The sequence below is a fragment of the Pungitius pungitius genome, chromosome 17 (genome assembly GCF_949316345.1).
Source record: "Pungitius pungitius chromosome 17, fPunPun2.1, whole genome shotgun sequence".
NCBI classification, from domain to species: domain Eukaryota; kingdom Metazoa; phylum Chordata; class Actinopteri; order Perciformes; family Gasterosteidae; genus Pungitius; species Pungitius pungitius.
Window position 1 is genome coordinate 5241947 of NC_084916.1, and position 26290 is coordinate 5268236.

Below are 26290 nucleotides of genomic sequence, written 5' to 3' on the forward strand. Positions count from 1 at the left end.
TATGAATCATTTGTATATGTTCAAAATTGCACTCTCGGCAGTTGTGAGTGTTGTAAATGGATGTTTGAAAATGGATGTTTGAAAATGTAAGGTCAATATTTAAAAAGGTCTGTAATTTACAGAGCTATGTTTGAACTATTACTTTATTTAGTAATATTTTAGGGATGTGAAAATGTGCTTTTCTCTCCAAGACATCAACTCATGTCTTTTCCTTCTTACCATCGTCAACCGTCATCAAACTGGCCGCCCTCCTTTTGGTCTCAACAATAGTGAGTAGAACCGTAGTTATATTGAATAAATATAATCCAGCTTTGTGTAGAGCTCAAAAACATTCTCATGAAACATGAAAGAACAATTCTCTGAAAATAAATTCAAATTCTTCAAAAGATGTCATCCAAAAGCTCAGTCTGATGAACTATGAAAATACAATGAAAAATTCATCGAATTGATAAATTAATGACTTTTGCTGCAGTTCCCAAAAATAAACAGTAGGGTTAGGGTTAGGGTTAACTGTTGGTTAAAATGATAAATACAACCTTTGTTAGTTGTGTGAGTTATAACTCATTGTTGGAAAAATATGTTTTTTATAGTCTAATGGCACTAACTAATTTCTATCCTGGTGACCTTAGTTTTTCCTTTCTTTTTTAGGGCAGCTGTGATGCTTGTGTTTCCAATATCGATCAGGATCTGCAGGCTGTCCTCACGCTCACCTCAATCTATCCCAGTCAATCCTGCCACTGATATCTGTGAAAATCTTATTGTGGAATGGCAACCACTGAGTTAAATGACACGTCTGGGACCCCGGGGAGAAAACAGATCCATTTTCATCAGAAAGAGACAACAAAAGATCAATAAGAGGCAGTCAAGAGATATTCTGAGGGATACCACATGGCTGTGGGGGTGGGATGGTGCTGGTTACAGGGCACAAATGGAGCAACGGGATGGATGCTGAAAGAAGTCATTACATTTTCTTTTTTGAACTGATGGCTTCGACAAAGTCTTTTGTTAGAGGAGCACTGCATGATTGGGCTCTAGTTCTTGAGAATTTAACACAGGTCTACACTGCTCAACACAAACTAAAAAAGCAAGCATAACGACAGCTCCAAGTGGAAAAGGAGGGACTGTGAAAAATACATACTGTCAATTATCTTACCAGTGGTACTGGTGACCCCTTTTCGTTCTTAACTGTTTTTTTCCACTAGTAAATGTTGGTCTATAGTTGGTCAACGCACCTAACTCCAAATGTCTACCGAAGGCTGTGTCATCGTGGTGTCAGTTCTTGCTTTAGGTGAGGTTTTAGGGAGGTGTCACATGTCAGCTGACAGAAAGAAATATACAGGTAAAATGATTTAATTAATAGGTGGACGTAGTAAAAAATACATGTTTTAATTCACTGGTGATTGAAAGAATTTTAGGGTAAAAGAACCATATCAAAAGAGAAATTGTGCTATAGCAGCAAACGAGTCTCGAAGAACGCACCTTCTTCCAAAATCGCTCTGCTTATTTTACTGATCGAAGAAGCTGAGGAGATATGAGATCACTCTGAGGTCAAGAAGCACTGAAGGCAATCAAAGGAACCCTTTTTTCTTTAACTTTACACACATTAGACAAGTCAAACCACTACCTGAACCTTGTTTGATGGAAATGTACCAGACAGAGGTGGACATCTCCTCTATTCAATTGTGCTACATCCGGGGGAGATTGCGTCTCTTGCAGTCAGAGGTAATGGGAGAGAAAGGAAGACAAAATCCAAACTGGCTGTGCTAATCTAATTCAACAATATGTATAAGTTAATAGGGCGCCATAAAAAGGAAGCCTACACCTCTTTAACTGAGTGCCTTTCAGAAGATGGAAAAAGATTAAGAAAGAGAGATATGAAGATGAAGATGAAGTCACCTTGAAGACTTGTTTATTAACGGCTTAGACTGAAACTACTTCCCTGGACTTATTCACCAGACATTTAAATGGTCAGATATTACAAAAAGTGCCTCAAGGAACAAAGGGATAGAAGGAAGGTATTATATCCATCACTTAGCTCCTCAATGAATGATTATGTGAAGGTTGGATGGCAGAATCTGAATCAAAATATAGCTTTATTTGCCATGTATGCTTATCACTTTACTCTCCAGATACTGTTCAGTATATTTCTTAACGTATACAAAAGGGAAAACACAGTTTTGAGCTTATTCCTCTCCAGATAGTTCTGCCCTCCCAGAAGGCCAGCTATTCAATCTCTTCTCTCTGATGAGGCCGATCACCATTGTGTCATCTGTGAACTTTTGACAGTTGGGTCTTCTGAGATTGAGATGTTGTTGAAGAGGGAGAATAGCAGTGAGGGGGCGCCATGCTGAGTCCGGGTTCTGGAGGGGATTTTTCCCAGCCACATCTCCTGTATCTGGAAGTTATACAGGAGACTGGAAAAAGAGTGAACTTCCCTTTTATCTGATTGTTACCCCAACTCTCTGAAGGAGGCAAGAGTTAACACTCTCCTGAAGAAACGCAACCCAAGAAAACTACAAACTACTCCACCGTAACAACCTTATAGACCACATATGTCAAACTCTCTGGGCGTCCAGCGATGTGTGGACGACTTTGCCGTACTGTCAGCGCCACCCCCCCACCCTGCTGAACCATCAGGATCGCCGGTTGTATCGTCAATGCGGATCTCTGCCTGTCTGACCGACAGAGGCAGAGTTGGTAGGAGAACCTTTCCCAGGATAAAGATCCTGGGAAAGGTTGTCCTACCAACTCTGTGTTAACAGAGACTTTGACTGCTAGGAACCTTGGTGTGACACTCAACTACCAACTCCCCTTGACTCCCAACATTACAGCGACAATTCGACCCTGTCGGTACACGCTCTACAACAGGGGTGCCCAATTATTTCGATCGCGATCAACCAGTGAATCTCAAAGGCAGTACCAGTCGATCACATGCCATCGATAAAGAAAAGGTCGTCACGTCACGCATGCGGGTCCAGTCTACATTCAGGATATGTTCAAACCCTACATCCCAACCCGCACACCCCGCTCTGCATCTGCCAAACTGCTTGTTCCTCCCTCACTGCGGGCAATTTAGAGCCCTTTTTTGACCTTGGCTGCGTGTCTCCATACTGGGGTATTATTGACAAGCATGAGGACAGCTCGAATTCTGTATCCAATAATGGTGGACTGAGGGCAGGACACAACAAAGATCCTTTCCTTTGCTAGTAGTATTACAAGAAATGTTGAGCCAGGCTTTGTGGGCAGCCTGTTGATATGTAAATGCAAACTATTAACATGTTTGGATTGGAAGGATCACTTTGATCAGCAAATTACTCTTACGGTCACCTGACGATGAACCACAGAAAATAGGGATCCCAGAAGCGCATTAGAAAACCTTTACTTCTAAGGACCTTACATCTTACATTCAGGAAAAAGAGAATAAAGATAATTAGCTGTAGAGAGCCAGTGGGTTTGGGACGAGAAGGAGGGTAATAACTGCTAAGGAAACGTTGCAGAGCACAGCAGTCTGCAAAAGGGTTTGACTATGAGTATAATATGGAATCCGATGAGCAACCCCATCCCTCACTCTGCTTCTCCCCAGAGCTCTCATTAGCAGCTGCTGTGGTATGGTTCAGCAATTTACTCCTAATTACCATGGTCCGACAAACACACACACGCACACACACACACATAAACGCAAACAATAGGGAACTAAAAAGATTAGATGAAATTACAAGATCTGGGTTATAATTGATTAATTGTTGAAAAGTGAGTTCCTATATTGGCTCTTTGGGTTACATAAAATGTTCTTTCTAAAGAGCTGATGTTCAACCCAGATCCACCAGCTTCTGAAGATAGCTCATAGAACACAAAAGGCTAGAACCATCGTTGGGTTTCAGATGAAACCCTTGGAATATGAAATGGTCCTTTGTAAAACCTCTTTTGTGAGTTCTTGTTAGCACACTTTAGAAGGTTGTGGATGTTCTGAATAGAGCTGCTACAGAGAATATGTGAGAGATTGTTAGAGAATATTGGCTTTAGCAACTCTTTGATTTACCCTCGTCTGAATAACAAAATATGCCCAGAATTCCAGTTGCTTTCTGTAGCCACCCAATTTATCAATGACTTACTGAGGAAGTTTGATCTCCTTTGCTTAAAGTACAAAAAAGTCCTGCAGATGCAACTTTTAATTGGACCCAGTGGCATGTTATGTATAATGCAGCATAGAGGCTAGTGGATCCTGCTCACTGCATTTGCTTTTGGGAAGTCCCTTAAATTATTTATTACTTTGAAAATGAAACACACAGTCATTATGAACATTTCTCGGCCATGCTATTTGTTCTGTCACTTGTTTTAAATCCTTTTTTCATGATTGGACAGAGCCATTTGAGTCAGTCTGATACTGTATCGCTGTCAAAGCTTGACTCTGAAACACATGTATAAGTGATTCATGCAGGCAAAATGAAGTGAGATTTCAGTGGAGGGACACCAAAAGTCTGGCACACAGTTTGAAGATGTCAGTTTCTCAGCAGCTCCGTTGTCACCCTGTTTTTGAGAAACACGTTTAAATTGTACTACTTAAACAATAGATTTGGAAGTGTAATAAAGTGCTCTTTATGATGGCGGCACATGGAGTAGTGTGATGCACCTAATCCCTATTTGCTCCCCAGGCAAAATGTAAAACATGGGTCAAAATGCAATGTAACTCTTTAGATGAACGCGTCAGCTTGTAACGTAATGCTCTTGAGACCTTTTCACTGTTGATTTGAAAACAGTCAAACTAGGAAGCATAATCAATGCTTCTTATATCCTAAATATCCTTTTTATTGTTTTTGGCATACTCTTGTCTATTGACGATGGATTGGATGAATGAAAACACAACTGAATACTACAACTTCTGTGTGAATCAATACGTGAGGCTACCTCAGTAACCACTGCTATAAATGAAGCAAGTTTTTCTGTCTTCGTCCTACTTTCTTACTTATATATTTTATGTTCTCATGTGGAAAGCATTATATCCCACCCATTTAATCCTTTTTTCATGAAAAAGCAGATTGTGAATTTAATTTTTGAGAGATTAGTCATTAAGAAAACTTAAAACAAGTGAGTGAAAAGGATCTGTTTTGGTTTGTTGCCTGAGACTCCTGGTACCAAATACCAATTATGCACAATTCTTCAAGCTTTTGTGCATCTCAACAGTCCTATTTTCTATCTTCCTTTACTGTAACGTTATGCTACTCTTATATTTGAAAAGTAATGTACAAATAATGTATTGTTATTATTAACATTATGGAAAAATAAAAAAAGAACAAAATAACCAAAATGAGACCTACAATTGTTTTCAATGGGCATCTGCAAACCATGTTTGACTTCATCAACACATCAGTAATGTTGATTTCCAATGTCCCAACAGGAAGGGAGCTAAATCTTAAGAAAAGTAATGTGTGCCTCAGACTCTGATGCAATATGGGCTAGATTTACAATGGTAATGTACCGTTGTTTTCATTTTGTCAGAAACAAAACAGTATCATGGATAGCTGCTTCACATGTAAACATGTCATGTGTCTACTCACCGTCACTGTTGACACACTGCACTTGTGGCATTTGGGTTCCGGGTCCACAAAGCTTGTCATTATCAGGGACGCACTCCTCTAGTTTAGCCACGAGCCACTCGTAGCAGCTGGGGTCTTCACACGGAATCGCCTCCATCAGGTGGGGGCAGTTGCCTGTCCCGCCAGTCGGCTCATTTGTGATCTTCCTCTTCCTCATTTTGAAGCCTGTTGAGAACAACGGGACCTTGATGAATTAACTGAACACAAACCACCCTGATTGATAATCCAAAACGTTTTCATAGTGCTCATTTAGGGAGTCACTGTCTCGTCCTTGTTGAGGAGTGCAAGGTGCCAACCAGGCAGAACCATACAACACTCACACTTTGTTCCTCATGTTTACTTTAATGTTAGGAGACCACACATTGGATGTGATTTGGTCTCCTGCCTTTGCAGATGCAGCGCTGATACTTGACCTGCGATCTGACAAAGAAATCTAACAGAACGAGAGAAGTTGTTTGGCTGAATTCTTCTAGATATATTCCTAACCGGGCTTCACATTTTAATCACGTTTTTTCTCCATGCTAATCAGTTGCTGATTACAAACTAATGTAATGTGTGCGCAATAGCACATCAACTACTGTATATCATAACATTATCACAGCAATAGCACTAACTTCACTCTGTGACCACAGTGTGCCTTGATGATAACCGTAATATTTTATTTAACTTGACAGTCCAATAAACCTGAAGTTGAATGAGAATCCAGGAACAACAAAATAATGAATGTTTTATACGATATATCATTAGATTAGCTTTTATCCAAAGTGACTAATGCATTCCATTAATCCAGCTGGGGTTTGTTCTCATTGTGTTGGCCGTTTCCTCTGCTCAAGGGAAGGGGATTCTATGACCCAGGTCATGGGAAGGGGGGGGATGTCTGCTTCAGCCAAGACAAGGTCATCCGTGCCCTAATCCACACTCCTGATACAGCCCGATAAGTCAGTCCTAGAGGGAAGCCACAGAAATCCTGTTTCCATTTAATTTTTCTCTTTCCCTTTGCAAAAAACTGCATTTAATCAGTCAGGTCGTAGAACATACACCAGCATGCGTGTAGACCCTTTTGATAGAGGTTTTATCTTGGAGGTGGGGTAATAATAGGGGAGATAAAGCTTGGGGTGCAGGGAATTCAATTTGATCAGGCAGTTCACAGTCACTGTGTGCAGGGTAGATGGCAAGGCTGCAGTCAGACAGAGACACATGGAAGCAATCACATAATAGCTCATATAACCGAGGGCTCTGCAATTATTTTAAATCAAAGATGAAGGACTAAATAAAGGGTTAAAAACAAGTTTTTTTAATTGTTGTTAGACCAAGCTGCAATTTGAAATAGTCAATCATTTGTGGCAACGTGGCAATATACAGTATATATATACAATGTGCTTTAAACTCTGTATGGTCACACATAAATACTTTATATAGTATATGAATTGTTTGAAATACTATGTATTGATTTAATAATCGGTCCTTTACATTTTTGTATTAATACCGTTCATAAGACATAAATATCACATATATTTAACAATGCTTTTATATTACAAAAAATATCAAATAAATAATCATTGACTACTAATGAATTAGATTTCATTGTTTGTTAAGTTAAATGTACTAATTTGAATAGTTAATTGCTCATTTCAGCTTTAGAGGAGGCTATGTCGGAGCTGATGAGAGCAGCCTGAAAAGAGGACTTTACCACAATGTGATTTGGTTGTGGTGAACTAAATCATTGTGTACAGAGTAAACACAAATAGAGAACTGTGTATTACAGAGATAACTGAATGCTTTTTCACTTGTTGAAATCACCAAAGAAGTTTAAAAAAGCACGTAAATGAAAACTGTTGAAAACAGAAGTAATTTAAAGCACTTTGCTTGTTTGAAGACTATATTGTGGAGATGGTGTCATGTGGGATGAGATTTCTTATGAAAGCAAATTGGTATTATAAGACAAAGTGAGCCCTTTTTAGATTTTTCTCCAGAGCTGGAGAAAACTACGCAAGACAACTTCTTATCGTTAGGTCTTTGGTTTAAATCTGTATTGGTTTGAATTTCAATTCAATTCAATTATTTTTGTATCGCCCACAAATCGAAAATCAAGAATTTGCCTTTTTTTTGAGAAAATAGGTGTGTGATGCAAACTTATTTTTCAAACCAAAGTTCAAACAAATGTGAAGTAAATCTCAATTTCAATATGAGGGAGAAAGGATACAGTACAAACGAACCATCAACAAACTAACGAGTTGTTATCAAGGCCAAATGATTCCCATGTTCCATCACAGCAGGATAGAAAAGATCGTATATCTGAAGTCCATATACTCTCTGGTTAATGAGAGCCATGCTGTGTGCGTGTATTTGTTTTTATCTTCACATTCAGTTATGTACAGTAAAAATTTAGCAGAAGGACAGAAGCAGAGTGGTGAGGAAATGAGCTAGTGGGAGCGGATCCATCATTAAGATGCATGCTGGAGAATTTCAAGGCGTCCCTTTGATTTGAAGCGCTTCATTAAGGCACAGTCAACACGCATTTGTCATGGCTGCTTTTTCAAGGATAATTAAGAGGCAAGGCAGCGGCCGCTGGTGTACCAGCTCAACCTGCTACAACAGCTCAACAAAATATCAGTGTCAGATGTTTTGTTTAGGTTGCGTAACATTTGGAAGACCAGTGAATACAGCTCTTCCCAAAAGTGTTGTGTTGCCTCAGTTTTCATGGCTGCGATGTTTGATCTCCAGGCTCCGCTAGCCACTTAACCCCAAATCGCTGTGCATGTGTATGAATGGGAATGAATGGATTGTTAGACGTGGCCCATTGCATGGTAGCCCCCGCAATCAGTGTACGATTGTGTGTGGGTTTATGAATGAAATAAAGTGTTAGCTGCTTGACTAGAAAAAGCGCAGAAGTACAGATACATTTGCCATTTCTTCTTACCTTTTTTGGCTGCCTGGTCCTGGCAGTTTTCATAGGTGCAGGGTCCCCAGGCACTCCAGGAGGACACCTCACACTCAACAGGACAACTGATATGGCAGAGCTGGGTGGTGTTCAAGGGGACACCCAGACACAGATCACTGTCCATTGGCCGCAATGCTTTGGAGACACAGATGAGAGGAATATTACATAGGGAAACATGGGTTTCTATCACAACAAACTTCAATGAAAGAGACTAAAATAAAGATGTTCCACAGTTCGTGTCATTGAAAATCCTGCAGACACTATTGATGGCGTAATCAAACTCAGATAACTAGTTCAGTTTGTTAAATGAAGAATGAGGAATGTTTTCCTCTGCCACACCGGCTGGGAAATATTGGTTTCTGACTCGTACATAAGCACCTTATAATCACAGTATACCTCATAGAGTTAAATTAACTCTGTGGGATTCAATTTTAACTCTAAGATGCTGTTTATATCGTCCCGATCTTGTCAGTGTTAAATCAAACTCAACGAAGTGTTAACTCGTGTTAAGTTAACTCGGAAAAAGTGTCAAAAATAAATCTGCTTAGTGTTAAATACATTACACAGCATTTTTGCTGAGGCCTTTATCCAAAGCAATCCCCATTGCATTTTAACCCATGGCTTTTACATTGAGACAAGTTGTTTATTGCTTTAACAAATGAGGATTATTGGCAGAGAGCCCTGAAGGTAAAATTCTCCTGTGCTTGTTTTGGCCACAGAAGGCTTAAATGTACCCTACAGTTAGTATATATTCTAAATGGAGAGAAAAGCAACATTCCCACCTAACAATCCTTCAAAGCTCACCACTGATTGGTCTACAAATTTGGACAGGGTTGAGCTAATTGGCCGGTTAAACTAAGGAAAAGCTGACTGAATATTGGCAAACTGTGAAAATGCCAAATCATTCTAATTGGTTATAACTTGCAGCTGGGAGGAATATAAGGCTTGCCACTGAAATACCAGGAGCTGAATTTAAATCCAGCAGTCCCATTTCTTTCCCATGGGCCATTGAGACATTTTGGAGTGTAATAGCCTTTTGTTCTCTTCCCATCTTGTCCAGTCTGAGGAGCTCTTCACAACCACCACAATGGTTGATTGATGGAAACATCCTCCCAAACTGACCTTACTCAGGTATCTCTGTGCCAGATGGTTTATTCTTCCCTGTGCAGCGCATCCACCCGACAAATTAGGAACCACATGCCACCTGCCAATAATGACCCAACTCCCAGTTCCTTTTCAGTTGAGCATTCAAGGCATCCGATGGCACAGCTGTTACATAGCATGTCCCCGTTCGCTCTCCAATTATGACCAGCATCGATCGGAAACCAAATTGGAAAAAAACTGTAACAGGAAATTTGTTTTTCACAAATAATGGAGATTAAATGTGTGCCACCACGGAGGATAAACAACCAAATCCTCTAATTGAGTAGCATTGTGATAAGCAGTGATACTGCTGGCTGTAATCACTGCATTTCTGAGTGAATACTTTGCTTTCGAACAGTAAAAAAATAAAATAAAGATAATAGCTAATAGTAATCAGGACAATCCTGTCTCTCTGGGATTTACTGATCATGTTTAAAAGCAAATGAGACGATTGACAAGCTTTATTGGGGAATGGAATTATGCGCTAAACTTCCCAAGCCTCTGTTTAAGTATTTAAGTGTGGTGGGTCATTTCTGTGATTTTTATCATGTCAAGTAGACTACAGTTGAACAGCAATTACTGAGCTTTTATGGAAACATTCTTGTTAGCAGCCTCTCGATGATTTTCTTTTAACTATTAAATAAAGCCTAGCAACAAAGAAAGATACTCATGTTAACATCTTTTTTATCTACTTTCATTAGATCTCCTGTCAACTTTGTCCAGTAGAATTAAGATCCCCGAAGTGCTGCTGTAACTAAAAAGCATGGAAACTGGACTATGAAGATCAGAACCTAGAGCTCATACTAGTAAAAATAGAATATAACTTAACCAAAATTCATTCAAGCATCTATGTAGCGTAAATTTAAGAAGGTTATTTAATAATCATAATGCAATTGTAATAACGATTTCATGAAGTTCCACAGGATAATATAAGATTGAAATAACTGTTGAAATAAGTTCTCATATGACCAATTTGACCTGAAATAAACGGCTGTGTGCAAGAGTGAAGCAATCAAGTGAGAAACGTCTGACAAAATGAGGAAGTTGATCATTTTGCATCTGCGTGAGTGTGTTGACAAGGAGATTGCTCAAATGGACAATAAATGGACTGGATTATGGAGTTGGGGTTCGGCTTTGGACACCAGGAGGAACGGCAGTAGAACAGCCAGGCGCGTTATCTCAAACCTACAGCTTAAAATAATCTGAGGTATCCCATCAGTAAGGAAAAACCCAGCGGGCTCAGTGATCCTGACCCTTTAAGTGGAGAGCTGGTATATTTTATCATGACTTGACAGCTTTCATATCGAGTAACTAGCAAAGGTGTCCCTTCCTTTGACACTTTTTGATGCCCCACCTACACCTGCTGGCAGATTCTATTGTCCATGTGGTTTGTTATCTGACCAGACATTTCATTTCCTCAGGCCGATTGGTCAACATTATGCAAACATAAAACAATTTTAATCAATCAATAGTGACATGGCCACCATTGTAAGCCTCCAATGGAGAGTTCAGATGTAACCAACACAGAAACAGCTAAAAGAAGGAAGTGAAAAATTGAAAATGGGGGACAAATATAAGCTCCTCATTTACAACCACATCTTTAGCAGGTAGTTCAAATTAGACGACTCTTTCCAATCTACCACCATCCATCGTTTGTGACCACTTAAAGTCATAATACGTTAATGTCCCTCCACGTTTCCTAAAGAATTACCATGGTGTAATACAGACAGGTTGGCATGGCTAGAGGAGCAACTACTGCTTCCTATCTCATCCTAACAATATACATAAGAGGGAAGTGTCAGTCAAGACTGATACCACAATGGGCAATATGGAATGTTAAAGGCGAAGGAGGAAAGCGCGTGGCTGTGTGTGAACGTCCGATCGGAATCATTTCTAGCAGCAGATGCCAGTTGCACGTCCCCGGCCAGATGGACTGTGTCCGTGCTGGGTAAGCATGGGCTGGCTACCAGGCCACTTGCAGCCTCTGTGTGCTCAGTAATGCCAATTTATGTGAAAGATCCTATTTCATCTGCTATGTGGTTTTTGCGCTTACATTATGATAGTCATATAGTTTATTCCCTAGGTTTTATATGATGGAGAAACCTCTCGAACTATGTATTCTGGGTCACACATGGCTATCGGCAGAGCTGGAACAAATGACAAGGCTAAGCAGATGACGCAAAAGCTCATCAAACTTTTTGGGGTGTGCTGATGGACCCTCACACATTTGATGCGTTTTTTAACCAGACCTAGTCAAAACATGTGTCATTAAAAAAGATGACTCCTCTACAAAACATTTTGGTTAGATCTTATGTAATGATTACAATGCTAGAATGAATGTGGTTTTCGTGTGGATTCGTGTTTTGTGTCCCAATTCTTTAATTTGAAGAAACTTACATGGCGACTGATCAAACGTTCAAAAACGTGTTAAAGGTCACTTCTTAAATAAAAAATGTTTTCAGCACAAAAAATAATGAATACCAGGCACATTAATATACTAAAAGTGTTCTGTGGGAGGAGTAGTGTGCTTCTGGTCGTCAATCATAGTGACCTAGTGACAAAAGCAAATACACCCATTTGGAGAATGTCCTATAATGTCAAATGTAAGGTGTGTAGACCACTAACTGAAATGTATTTAAATCAGTGTAGCCGATCTTTTTAATTAGGTTCTGTCAGTATTTATTTGCAAACGCGGAGATGCAATCTCAAGGTCCCTGGATGCTCACCACTCCTTTCTGGTGCCAAGGGAAAATTAGCATGAAAAATAGCAAACATGTCTGATACAGAGGTGAACACTTGTCAATTCCCCAGCACCAGGTGCCTTCGCTTCAGACATCTTGGGAAAGGATTTGTTTTCTCTTCATTTCATTTTACTTTACTTTTTGATTCTTCTGTATTGGGTATTCCACACCGAGGATGCATTAATACACACACAAGACAAACCATCAAACTAAATGGAAAAAAACACTGGATGGTGAACAAAGCACATTTATAGTAGATCAGATTTCAGGAAAAGAAATGCTGCAAATCACCTTCTTTGCTGCGGAGTGAGCCGCGGTTGGGGGGTGTATCCATGCTGGTCTGGACACAGTAGACCTCTCGAGTCTGAATCCCTCCTCCACACAACCCCGTCTGGTTTCCACGCCGTCGGTCCTGCTGGCTCAGCAGTACGTCCACCCTGCATTCTGTCCACTCTGTGGTCTTCCAGTTGTAGCTGAGGACAGAGGAGGACAGACAAAGTGGTAATCTGATAGAGATTATAAAATCTTATTGTCTTTCCTCAAAAATAAAATTACATTAGTGGAATATTATCTATGCAGCAAATACTGCTGTGGGTCGGTATCAGGTTTCTAAAAAGAGGCGCACGGGAAAGGACATCGACTGTTGTGTAGTGCTGCCATAAAAATTAAAAAAATCGATTCGGCCTGTTGGTCTAAATTGACTAATTAATAATAATAAGAATATGTTTTATTTGTATTGCACTTTACATGTGAACAACATCTCAAAGTGCTACAGGTGCACAGGTAAAAACACTAAAAACATAAAAACAGTCAACAAGAAACAAAATTATATTAAGAAAATGCAGTAAAAAATAATTAGGTCTGTAATTTTTGGATTGTGTGCATATGAAATCAGATCAGAGCTTAATTTTCTGTGCTTTCTGTGCCCAATCAATGGTTACATTAGCCAATTGTGAAACTCTTCGAACAGTATCACAAATAGCGAACAGCACAGTACAGTAAAACAATTTTTTAAATCTTTTTACAGAACTGCCTACTTGTTTTTATTTTCTTATTTAAACTGTAGCCTTTTGAGATCCGCTGAAGTAAAGGGCACTACAAATAAAATGTATTATTTGTTTTTTTTATAGAACATTGAGATCTATCGACATCTTTTATCCTTGGAATCATTTTGACTTTTGCTATGTAAACCTCCAGAGAATGATTTAAATAGTAATTAGAATTGTTTCCCAAGTTATGTGCCAGGAAATTTTATTGGCTACCTAAATAGTGCATCAAATAAAAAATAAGAACCTACCAATGTCCTTATACATCCAGAACCTGTTTCCTGATTGACTTTATGTTATACACATGTTATGTGTGTTATATTATCCTTAATAAAAGAATTTTGTTATCTATAATATTTGGAATTAAAACTATTTCTGTTATTGAGATGTATTATGTTGGGAGTCAATTTGACCCCAGGAAAAACACACACAATTTATGATTTTAAAGGATTTTAAAGAATTCTTGTCCATAGCACTTGTCTCGTGGCGAATAAATTGCAAAAGTGATTTAAAGTCAACAGCAATGTTTACTTTCCAAAAATGATGACCCCGTTACCCAATTGACCTAGTTATGTGAAGATTCATGGACAACAGATAAGAGGAAAATCACTTATTTTAAAAATCTGTCTAAAGGGATAGAGTTTAAATTCAAAATAAGCGGACAACATGTGACTTCAGACTTCGCAATAGTCCTATCTAATAGTTTTTTAATCACAAAAATGTAACACCATAAATGTCAATGTCGCAGTAGCACTAGATGAGTAGTCATCACTGAAGTGGGTTCATCCTCTGAGGGCAGTGAATGTGTGAACTGAATAGTTAACACAGATGTCTAAGCCACGTAGTCAGCAACGATAAATATTGAATGTTCAAAGGGGTTAAACTTCAGCCTGAGTAACCACAAAAATTGTTTACAGAAAGAAATGTGCTATTGCTGTATAAGCAACACTTATAAGCAACACCTGTCCTGTACTTACACAATGCAGGGTGGCATTCCGTCTCTCTGGGGGCTGCAGGGTTCCTTCTCCTCTAGCTCTGGACATTCTGCTCCTCCATCGATGGGGAACTGGCTAACTTTTCTGGTGCGAGTGCGTTCCCCTTTGGGCCCGTTGGGGTCGTAGCACTCCTTGGAGCAAGCTGACCATTCAGACCATTCAGTCACGTCACAGTCTTTGGTCATGACGCAGGCCTGGAAGGTCACTGGCAATGACTCCTGAGAGCACAGGCTGGAGAAAATGAAATGCCGTAAGACAAGATTTAACGTATACACTCCAATGTAGGATTGGAAAAGACAATTCCATGCCATTGACATTGACATGACAACAACTATTCACACACCCAAGGGTAATTAATGAAAATATCTGTTATCGGGAAACAAAGGGGGAACTTGCAAACTCCAGACTTCCAGCCCCGAAATCAAACGCCAAAACCTCAGCAAACCCCACAATAGCTTCAAATATATTACTGTAAAAAAAGATCCTAATTTTATGGAAAATATATTTTCCATAAAATTATATTTTATTATGTACCAAACTCTGTAAAAAATAAAGATATTATCTGTATCTGAACAGTCCAACTGTAAGTATTATGCTAATAATGACAAATTGTTTACGGACGAAATACTGTAATTATTCTAGAGTATTTTACTGTTTTCTTATGTGACATTGAAATCATGTCAAATAATCTTCAAATGACTGGCAGCAGTGGCTGCCAGACAAAATCTGACAAATTAAGGTAAAATAACTAATTTCAAATGAAGTGCGAGAACCATAAATTTACAGGATTTTGAAATCAAAATGTGAAAGAGTTAGAGTGCATCCCATAGTTAACTCAAGTGTCTCAAGTTTGTTTCCTTTTTAATTATTTGTGATGACGAGTTTGCACTCTTTTCATAGTTACATCTTAACCATGGTCTATTTGCTATCACTACAACCTTTTCACATAAATTTGAATGAGATTCAATATTTGGAATTATCCCCAAATGTTTAGGAAATTAAATATGTTTCAGGTAGCAAACACTCCTTGAGCTGCTGCTCTGGTTAAACATTAGGTAGAATACCTATCAATATGTTGGAGTTAGTAAACTCTAACACCTAAAAATCTTTTTGCGCAGTTGAGAGACGTGGCCACAGACATTCATTCTGTCATCACTGTATTCGCTCAATGACCGAGGGCGTGCAACGTTTGTCATTATCATGAACTATGAATGAAGAATCTAATCGAACCTTCACATAACATTCACACACTGCAGGAAAAGCAGGAATAAATTTGGGTTAAGTGCCCTGCTCATCGCCGAAATCAGACTCATTTGGTTTTTCACATATTTTACGATAGTTAGATCAGGAGTGAAAGAGAGAGGATGGACTTTTTTAATATCATAATCATTTAGAAGTCTGAACACATGGGGATAATGAGCTAAACTATCCACAAGATCAAATGCCACAATCACAGCACTGTAAATAAGCTTGACTCTGGGCCACGGTAAACATTACTATGATCATCACTATCAATTAAGCCTCTTTGAAGCTTTTAGCCATCTGTGCATTCCATGACATACTCTACTCGATTAGAGGAGGCCCTGTGTAAGTATATTCATATGTTGTTGTCTTTTAGATAAATATTCCAAAGTAAACATGAATAACATGCAACGCTGGGACATGACGAGTGCCATTTGCTTGACGTTTGAATGGTTTATGGATTTTGAACTTCTCCATGACCTTCAAGGCAAATGTAACTAAAGAGCCACAGTTTTCTCAGGATGTAAAGGACTGTGCTCAGTGGCCTATATCAGAGCCCAGCCAGCACAGTGAGACAGAATGAGGCCAACCCTCTCCCAACAAAGAACGTGGCTCTCAGACATTAGCTGGTGAAAAACATGTATTGAGACTGTACATCAAATGATGTTCAACATTGACTAACTGGAACGGACTGCAATTCTTGTTGCGAGCATTGGTTGTGAGGCCACTCACTGTGGGAGTATAAATGATAGGTATGTATGCCACAAATTCTCTAATTAAACTCAAAGGTTACTGCATGATTTTAGAGTAATTTCAAATAACCCTGAGTAAATATTGTATTAAATGCAGAAAAAAACATTGTTTTGATGAAATGAGCCCTAGCATGTGATGTCATTCACACCAGAGACAAAATTGTAAACTGCAATGTGCTCAAAAGGATCTAAGATTAGATTAGAAATGAGAAAAACTGAAATTATTTTTTTTAAATTGCTAAAAATACTGAAAATGTAGTACAGTAATGGCAGTACTAATTGCAGTAGAAATACTAGTTGTAGTAGTAGTATTAGTGTTAGTAGTAGTAATATCAGTTGTAGTATTATTAATAGTACAGTTAATTAATAGTATAGTAGTTTAAGTAATAGTAGTTTTAGTATTAATGTAGAAATACAAGTAAAGCTTTCATTGTAGTAATAGTAATAGTGTTAGTAATAGTAGAAGTACCATCAGTTGTATTAGTACTACTTGTAATAGTAGTTGTAGTAGTATTCAAGCAAAGCAGCTTCATTCTAAGCCTCATGCTAAGGTACAGATTATCATTGAGGCTTTATTTTTTTTAAATGATTGGATTGTGTGAGGGATAGAGGGGGTCAGGAGACAGAATGTGTGTCCCTCTATGGGGATTTTATTTTGAAATGATGGGATTGGAAAAGAGAGAGAAACGGAGAGAAAGAGGTGAAGAGTGAGTAAGAACAAAAGGGAGAGGGGGAGAGGCAGAGATGAGTGAGAAAGAAAAACAGGGAATACATGAGAGACAAGGATGGACAGAGAGACAAATAGAGGGAAAGAGGGGTTAGTGAGTAGGAGCAAGAGGGAAGTAGAGGGGGGGGGGTGTCCACAAGAGAGGGGTTTTGCAAGATGTTGGTCTGAGTTCACTGAATAGCTGTGTCATGTGACTCCACTTATCAGCTAATACCAATAACCTGTGTGAGAGACTGAGTGATGTGCGGTTGGTTAAGAAGCTGATTAAAGGGGAGATAAAATAACAGATTTACCTACAAGCCACATCTCCAACAAGTTCCCTTATGAGCAAATATATGAGTAAAATCCCAAAAATAAGAATATTTTCTGAGATCCAAGACTCTGACGAACGCAAATATATACTTCACATTTCGAACAAGGACTCCACAGGCAGTTTCAAAAATTTGTACCTTCTGCTTTCTCTGATAAATGTGTCACCAGATTTAGATTGATGTCCTTGGGGGCGAGAGTTGGACTTTGTTTCGGTCCTAAAGGGCTGTGGCTAAAACTATACGTTTGTTTGGATCTAAACTCACATTTCTACAGCCAGAACATAAATTTCTCATCTATTCATCCCAAAATGATGCTTGAAAAAATTGTGGCAATTCTGCTGAGATATAAATACATTTTAACCAGATTCTGAAGATGTTTTCAGTCGCCACTGTAGCCTGCAACATACACACCATGTAAATCTCAGAAATGGTTCAAAAAAACTCATGAAACATAATAAGTGATATGGAAGTTGAATAGATATAAGTTCAAATGGTGCCTGTAGTATTGAAAAGATGTACTGAATTTATCAATACATCTATTTCTATTATCTAGTGTTTTACTCTACATATGATCATTCACCCATGCACACTGATGACAGGAGCTACCATACACAGTGACACCTGCCCATGAATTTCAAAGATTCACAAACTGTAGTCACAGCAATGTGGAGGAGTGTACACATATGCCATTTGATGCCAAATTGAAATGTAATTTGGTTGTAAACAGTAAGATTCCAGGTAAATAATAAGGTGGAGCCAGTGCAGTAAAATGTGTATTAATACTGTATAGCACAGTTTCGGTTTGTCAGTAACCTGCAGAAACTTTCAGTCACACTGCATGCTGCCTGGCACTCAAAGGACGTTTTGCTGATCACAATGGAACCAACAAAGGTCTCAGCATGAGAAGGTAACATTTCAACATATAATACCAAATCCAAACTACTACTCCGTGCTTTTATTACAGTAGTTCTTGAATAGTACATTTGTACATTTACCTAAACCTAGTCCTAATTTTGAGATTAAAATGATTTAGCTTTTTCACATATGTAAAAAAGATTCTAGTTTCATGACAATGACGTTATAATGTAGACTAGCCTTAAAAGAGTTTGACGACAACCCCTATGTTACACAAAGGCGTTGAATAGAAACACATCTTTGTAGATGCCAAACGATATATAAGGAACCTGTAATGGTAAAATATAATGATGCTGTAATGTTTTATTAGATTAATGTCTAAAGCTAATCGTGTTTTTAATTCTGAGGAAGTTCCACAACACCAGCAGTGTGGGAACTATCTGAGCAGAAGAATCTCAGAGCACCTCTTCTCTTTGATCTCATTTGTCTTTGCATAATACAGCCCTAGTCCTAAATCAATCAAATGTATGTTGTAAGCACCTTGAGTTTTCCCTCAGGTCTGGGACCCTAGTTGCCTGCCTCCATTCCTTTAGCATAACAAAAGCAAGGTGTTAACCTTCTCAATCTATAAATATATCTGTGTGGCTCTCGGACATAAAGAAGAAGCTTGCCACTGCCTGTCAATATATAGCTGTTCCAGACCTCTTCCTCATTGCAAGAAATAAACAGAAAATACCACATTGATTCACAAGAGACTTTAAAACTGATTCTCCATTGCATGGGAAAATCATCCACAACAAACCATAAATGAGTCCTTCTTACCTGAGAGCTTCAACACTTCCACTCTTGTGTACACAGGTCACCTCTCGGGTCTGGTAGCCAACCTGCAGTTCCCAGAACTTTCCACCTGGACGGTTTTGACGGTTTCTTGTTCTCTTTTTCTTGATGAGTTGTTTGGTCTCAGGGTCCTTCACCTTACCCCTTTCCCTTAACCTCTCCCGGACTTTCTCTCTCATTTTATCTTTCTTTTCTTTGTTTTTTGCCTTTTTCTGACGTTTGGGCTTTTCTGCTTGTCGGGACGGCCTATCTGGTTTCCTGTTTGCCCTGCCCATTTTTCTGTTGGGTCTGGATGGTTTGTGTCCGTCTCTGGACAGTTTAATTTCTTCTTTGGACCTTTTGTCTTCCTCTTCGTGCTGACTGTCCCCCTCTCTAGTCTGTTTGTCAACCTTACTGGACAGTTTAATACCTTCTCTATTTGTTTTTTCGCCCCCTTGTAATGTTTTTTTGCTGTCTCTGGACCGTTTGTCACCCTCTTTGGAAGGTTTGGATGGTTCGTCGCTATCGCTGGATGGTCTGTCAGCTTGTCTCTCATGTCTGGGCATTGGTACAGAGCAGGGCCCCCACGGTCCCACTCTGAGGCTGTAAAGGCGTTCCTCCTCTTCACAGGGCCCTGGTTGGCATGTCTGAAATTCAGTCAAATTTGGGCAGGCTGCCCCACCAAACAGTGGCGGTGCCAGAACAAAGCGGATCCGGTTTTGTAAGCCCATTCCACAGGTTTTAGAGCAGTGAGTCCACAGGCTGAACTCAGATACCACACAGTCCAGCGGACAGGGGATAAGACAGGCCTGCTCTAGGCGTGGTTTGGGCTCAAAGTATTCGCAGATTGCGTCCTCTGCCGGCTCGCCATCTGCTTTTTGGACACAGCCAACCTCTCGGGTCTGGATGCCCTCCTCTCCCCGTGTGCACACAGCGGGGCGCTGCACCCCGGCACTGCGCATTGACACCGGGACACACTGGTTCCAGGCACCGAGCTGCCAGTCGTACAGGTCTTTGTGCCAGTCGCAGACTCGGAAGCAGCTTTGCTGGTTGTTAGGCCGTTCTGTCTGGTTGCAGTTTGTGTGCAGGGTGGTCCAGCCTTCCGAGTGGGCACACCATACTGCCCTGCTTTGGCTGCCGCCAGGTCCACAGTCACTGCCCATGCAACGACCCCACGGACCTGTAAAGAGTAAGATAAGATAAGTGAAGTCAAGGAAAGATCCATGTTTTAACAACATTACTTATAAAAGAACTGTCAGATGTCAAACTCCCATAATTGGAAAACATATAAGAAGGTATACCAAAATGTTATACTAATAGAGTAGTTCTGATGATCAGGATAAACCTTTGGCCTATTGCAACATGTCTGATCATCATTTTGGTGTTCTTTGTCCCACCGGACTTTGCAGTAGAGATCATGTTCCACATTTAATACTTAAGTTAACTTACTTAAGTTGTATTTTTTAACAAACAAAATATCAACAGAAGCAAGATTTACTATTCCAATGATAATTGTATTATTATTATTTGTAGTTCTTAAGTGCTTATGAAGTAAAGTACTACCTTTGCTTCGGAGTGCGATACTGTGATTGCAGTACATGAGAATGCAATTGCAGTTCTATTTCAACATTACATTTCTTTACAAGACCCCTGTTAGAGGCACAGCAGATGTAGAAGCAGAGTAGCTGCAGACTCAATCAATACAACATAAAAATTTGCAGATGTGATGAATGGCTTTTACCGTCATTCTGGGGTTACAATGCTGGGAAGCAATGCAGGTCCAGTGCAACCCAAGCATCAATCACAAAAATAGATTAGTTAGACAGACAATATTATTTTGCCTGCATTATCTTATAAGATTTTGCCAGACTGAGACCACTACATTCTAATCTGTAATTGAACTATTTGATCTGTTATGACAAGATCAATTAACAATCATCACAAAATCACAGGAAAAACACAACATAAAGGATCTTAGTAGGTTTGCCTTGGAGAATACCCAAAACTTCCTGCTTGAACATTGAACATCTTTAGACTTTATTTAATTTTTTACTCAAAATAATTTTCTCCGACTAACACAATTGTACAATAGATTGTTAAAGTTAAGGATAAATACTCTGTAAATTGTTCATGTCAGTACAAACCATTATGTAAAGACATTCTAGTACAGGGGTGCACAATCCGCGAGACAAGGCTGGTTTAATGCCCGCCATTGAAAAAAATCTGGTGTTTTCTGACACACGGGTCATCCGGATGAGTGGTCGACTGCAGGAGCTAACAGCAAACATGGCAGTGCTAATTAGCAATCCTTGCTTACTAATAAACACATTTAATTTAATTTAAAATGACTGGGGTTACAAAACTAAGTAAAAAAACAAAAATTGACCACTTCCATGCAGAAAGGGAAGAAGACTTTTTTTCACACTGTCCTACTCAATGTGTGTTTGTCTGATCTGTCAATTTATTGTCACTCCTCCAAAGAAGGCACTTTTGGATTGTTCATAAAAACTACAACACTGACATCCCTCCCAAATGTGAGCTAAAAAAAAAATACAGGGGATCAGTCAACCTCATTACTGATTTCCAATGTCTGTCAAACCTTGAATTGGACATTCTTACTCTATGTTAGTCGGTTGAATGAATCCATTGAAATAGATTAATTGACCAAACCCGAAAACCGACTTGAGGACTAAACACAACTATGATTGCAATTGAAATGTGTATTCAATGAATTTTAGCCCTAAGTTCAGGGAGGAAAACTGGACAAGCTGTGCTCCCCTGGTTGCCCCCTTTTTCGCTATGCCACAAGCTGCATTAATCAGGGCTTTATCGTTTCACTAAATAGAGCATTACACCAATAAAAATGTCAACGGAAGGACCAGTATGCTGAATTGGCATACAGCTGCAGGCACGGGGTCTGGATCAATACAAATCAATAGTGGAAGCAAAAAACTGCCCCTGACACAGCAGACAGCTGCAGTCAAAGATGGGGCATCTCTGACCAGCAGCCAGTATCCTCCTTTAGCTCTGAAATGGCAAAATATACCACAGAAAGATTAGGATTTCTGAAGCGCACTGCAACATTTCATGACATATACTCAGTCAGTAATGAGATGCAGAGGTCAGTGACCAAAAGCAATGTCATTCATTTTATTCATCAATGCCGGGAAAAGCCTACATGCCAGACTAAGTAGACATCATGGCTGGATTATTCATCCATATCTAGCCCTATAAAATGGCCCAGCAGGCCATGAAGTATTACCTCCACGGCAGGAAGTATTGTTTAAGCCCCACGCGGGTGTTCGCCGGTATTTATGAACATGCCCATGACGGTTATCTCCAGACCGATGGTGAGCATACAAAAAGTAAACGAGGATGGTTATACTCCCGCTGGCCTACATTGCCTATCACCCACAGAGAGGAGCCAGGAGGCATGAAGGGCACTGTGCCAACGAGGCCGAAACACCAGCAGGTTTGTTACACATGTAATCACGCCACACCCTCATACTACAAACATCCGTCAGTAGTGACATGATTAGACCAATCTGATCTACAGATTATAAATCATGCAGAGCTAAAGTTCCAGTAGCTGGAGATGAAAAATCATTACTAGAGATCATTACTTTTCTAACTGCTCAATATAAGAAGTCATTAGTTTCATTTGGCATTACACATAACTGATGTTATTCAGCCAAGGTTAATCAAATCCCCTTTAAATAGCTTTAAACCCTCAAGACCAAAAAAACTTAATTTATTCTGTGTTTGTGAGACGTAAACCTTTGATAGGTGTCATCAGGTGTAATTTCCTTGGTTTTCATCAACTCCCTTCTTCACCACCGCCAGTGTCCGCGGTGGATTCTGCCAAGCAGAACTTGGCATCACGGTCCCCTTGATTGTCCTGGTTCACCAAAGATTGTGCTCTATTTCAATGTTATAATGGTGTAATAAATGTTTGTCAATTCAGACCGAGTCTTTCCTGATTGAAATGTCATCAGAGAGAGGCAGAAGGTGGGTCAACGGTCTGACAGGAACCGTGAGAATAAAGGAAATCAGCAAAAGACGGCAGTCTCTAATGGTACCGACAATCCACCACATAGTCTGATGATCTTCGGCCCCAAGGTTTTACTGTAAGGTTCCCTCCTCCCCACTTCAGTGCCATTAATGATCCAACTGACTTCCGCTGTAAAACACTGGTACAGTGTGAAGTACGGATCGGTCGCTGTCACACTCCCAGCGCCCCAGTTTAGCTTGCTCCTCAGATTCAAAAACTACATGGAGCATCTGCGTCGCTCTTACTTTACCGTAACCACTTCTGTCAATCTTTCCATTTTGGCACGGCACCTCACAGTGACAGCTACATCTTGATCATAGTCACCAGATCCGTTTCCCTTATTTTATACATTGTCTTTTCAAAATATACCTGTGTGGGTTGGCTTTCTTCAGCATTTGTGCTGGTTCTCGTGAAAGCTGTAAGTTGCATTGTACACAAATGTCCCCAAAACTGATCCCCTGCCCTTCAGGAAAAATATATATGTTCATCTGTCTCTGTAATTATTTTGATTTGAGTTGCTTGTTCAGCAGAAGATTACAAATCAATGGAGTGACAAAAGGATGGTCTTTCAACAAAGTAAATTATGTCTTTACAGCTGCAAAACACTTTTATACCCACTACTCAGAGAGAAATCCACTTTATAGCTGTCAGGCCACAGGGGAGCAGAAAAAAAGCTCCTCTTCATGATGTTTCGCAACAGGTTCATGTCCTCGGTAGCTTGCCAGCTCGAGAAAATTAAGGACTGCAAGAAGTGATTTCACTCCCCAATAATGAGATTGCTCCCTTTGGAAACACCAAACCTTGCTAACGCCCGGACAAACCACCTGGCTTCCCTTCTGCTTTTCCCATGGTGCCAACCGAAGATTGGCATTGGCATTTACAGGAGATAATGGAAACCAGTGTGAAATATGCAATCTCACCAGTTGGTTTTAGATGGAGGGCTGTGATAAATGACAGTGGCAGCAGGGAGTTAATCTGTATTCATATGTTGAACACATGTCTGTGATAAAGGGACTGTGAAAAGGTTAGCATTAAACACTGGATGCCCTCATACGAAGCAAATGTTCTTTGAACAGTGGAATCTCTCATTTTGATTCAGCTGTAAATCCATAATAACTTGCCTTCTGCAAAGATAAACAGCCACAAAATAAATCCTTTCACTAAGGTTTTAAGTCTACTGGTCCAACAGACTGTCCAACTGTTCTGAAAATTGCTTTCCTTTACATGCAGTGATCTTACAAAGGAGTCCCGGGGTACATGGTTATGACTGTGGGTGAGTGGAGAGCGCGGTCGTCCTCCAATCAGAGGATTTGCCGCTCCATTCCAGGTCGTGCTAACCTGCGTGTCGATATGTCCTTGAGCAAGACACTTAGCCCCAAGGTTGCTTGTGTAGCTGGGACTACAGTGTGTGAATGCTCGTCACTGATGGGCTGGTGGCCCTTTGTGTGGTAGCTCCTGCCATCAGTGTGTGAATGGGTAAATGATGACATAAGGTGCTAAAACGCTTTGAAGAAGTCCGAAGACTAGAAAATCGCTATACAAGAACAGTTCATTTACCATCGCAAGATTTGTGTTCATCATTTCCTCACTCTTCGTTGAAGTTGTTCTGCTCTGCCATCTTGAATTTCTGCTCTAAGGTGCAAGGGGGATTTCTAATGGAGCTGTGAGCTAGTAACCATTTTTTTGATTGGAGCTGCAATTTATCTGACAACATACCAGAGTGAAGACAGATCACAGAATAGAATAGTTTATATCACTCTCTAGTTTTACAATGGATTAGTTTTCTGATTCACCATCTGGTCAAGATATGTTGGAAGTCTGACCACAAAGGACCACCAACCACTTTTTTCTTGCATGTTAACATTCTACAGAGAAAAAAACACTGATTCTTTGACAGTAATGATAACCGACTCAAACTCCATCAAAAGTCTGTATAGCTGTTAAGTGCAGCCTTAGAGGTGATCCAGCTGCAATCAGCTGATCCATCTGTAACAGAGTCTGACAATGCTTCACTTGACACATTAGAGCAGGGGTGCCCAATAGGTCACATGTTCGAGCTGCTATCAAGCTCAAAAATTCTCAAATTCAAATTCAGAAACATGGGATGTACACCGTGACCTACTGACACGTCTATTTGCTTATCCACACTCCTCTAAGAATTCCTTTAGGTCTGTCACTTAGTAGAGAAAGTTCAGCATGATTTACCCCTAGTATGCATATTCTGATCATGTTGGACTATTGATGCAAAGATGTGAATATTTTGTGTGCAGCAGTTTAAGAGAAAAAATATGAACACACACACCATACACTGTATCTAACTGACACCTTGGTTTGTTCAACAATCTCCCACATCCATTCAAATAACATGGTCAGCAAAAGCTTTTTGGCTTGAGATGGTACCTCTATTCATCACAAAGGATTTGGTAATGTGAGGTCTGGAAAAAGTCGTGAAACAGAAGAGCTGGAGTTAGACAGACGGCTCGATCTGCTCCAGCTGAGAAACTGTTGTGGTCTATCGATCTGAGTGACAGCTCATTTGAACGGAATACAGTTCAAGGTTCTCCTCATCACATACCGCCTTCCCCCCCCACTTTACCAAGCACTGTACCGAGGGGGTCTTCTCCATTGAGCCCTTTCCCTCTGGAAGAATCCCCCCCAGGACCTCAGACTTTTTGAAAACACTACTCAAAACACTTGTTTTGGGCAGTCATTTCATATCTCAATGTACATAACAGTTTTACATTGAAACGCATGTGTCTTGACATTGTAAGCAAGCTGACGCCTCGGATGACACAAATAGCAGCACAAAAAAGAGGATGTGGTGGACATCCCACAGCTCCAAAGAGGCATCCATAAGAAGAGAAGATATTCAAAAAGAACCCTGTTTCAGATGTATCCACATTGCCCTACTTGTGGGAAACAGGATTTCTTTTTATGGTATTTTACTGGAGCTCAATATCCAATCCTTCCCACCTGCCATGTGTGTTTCAGGGTGAAGTGCTTTCAGCTGTACCCTGACTGAGTGCCTCTATTCTTTGATTGACAGACGCCACAATCATAAAAAGAGGAGGTTGTG

At 39.9% G+C, this 26290-nt stretch overlaps 1 protein-coding gene across 1 annotated transcript in view; it reads right to left on the bottom strand.

The window, feature by feature from the left end:
* Window positions 1-26290, bottom strand: part of thsd7aa (thrombospondin, type I, domain containing 7Aa) — a 91767-nt gene that overhangs the window by 41538 nt on the left and 23939 nt on the right. The window contains exons 2-6 of the mRNA XM_037473338.2: window positions 19170-20343; window positions 14443-14691; window positions 12711-12892; window positions 8515-8670; window positions 5556-5759 (exon numbers count right to left, since the gene is read on the bottom strand). Of these exons, the coding sequence (XP_037329235.2) occupies window positions 5556-5759; window positions 8515-8670; window positions 12711-12892; window positions 14443-14691; window positions 19170-20343 (1965 nt within the window). The remainder of the gene's footprint in view (window positions 1-5555; window positions 5760-8514; window positions 8671-12710; window positions 12893-14442; window positions 14692-19169; window positions 20344-26290) is intronic.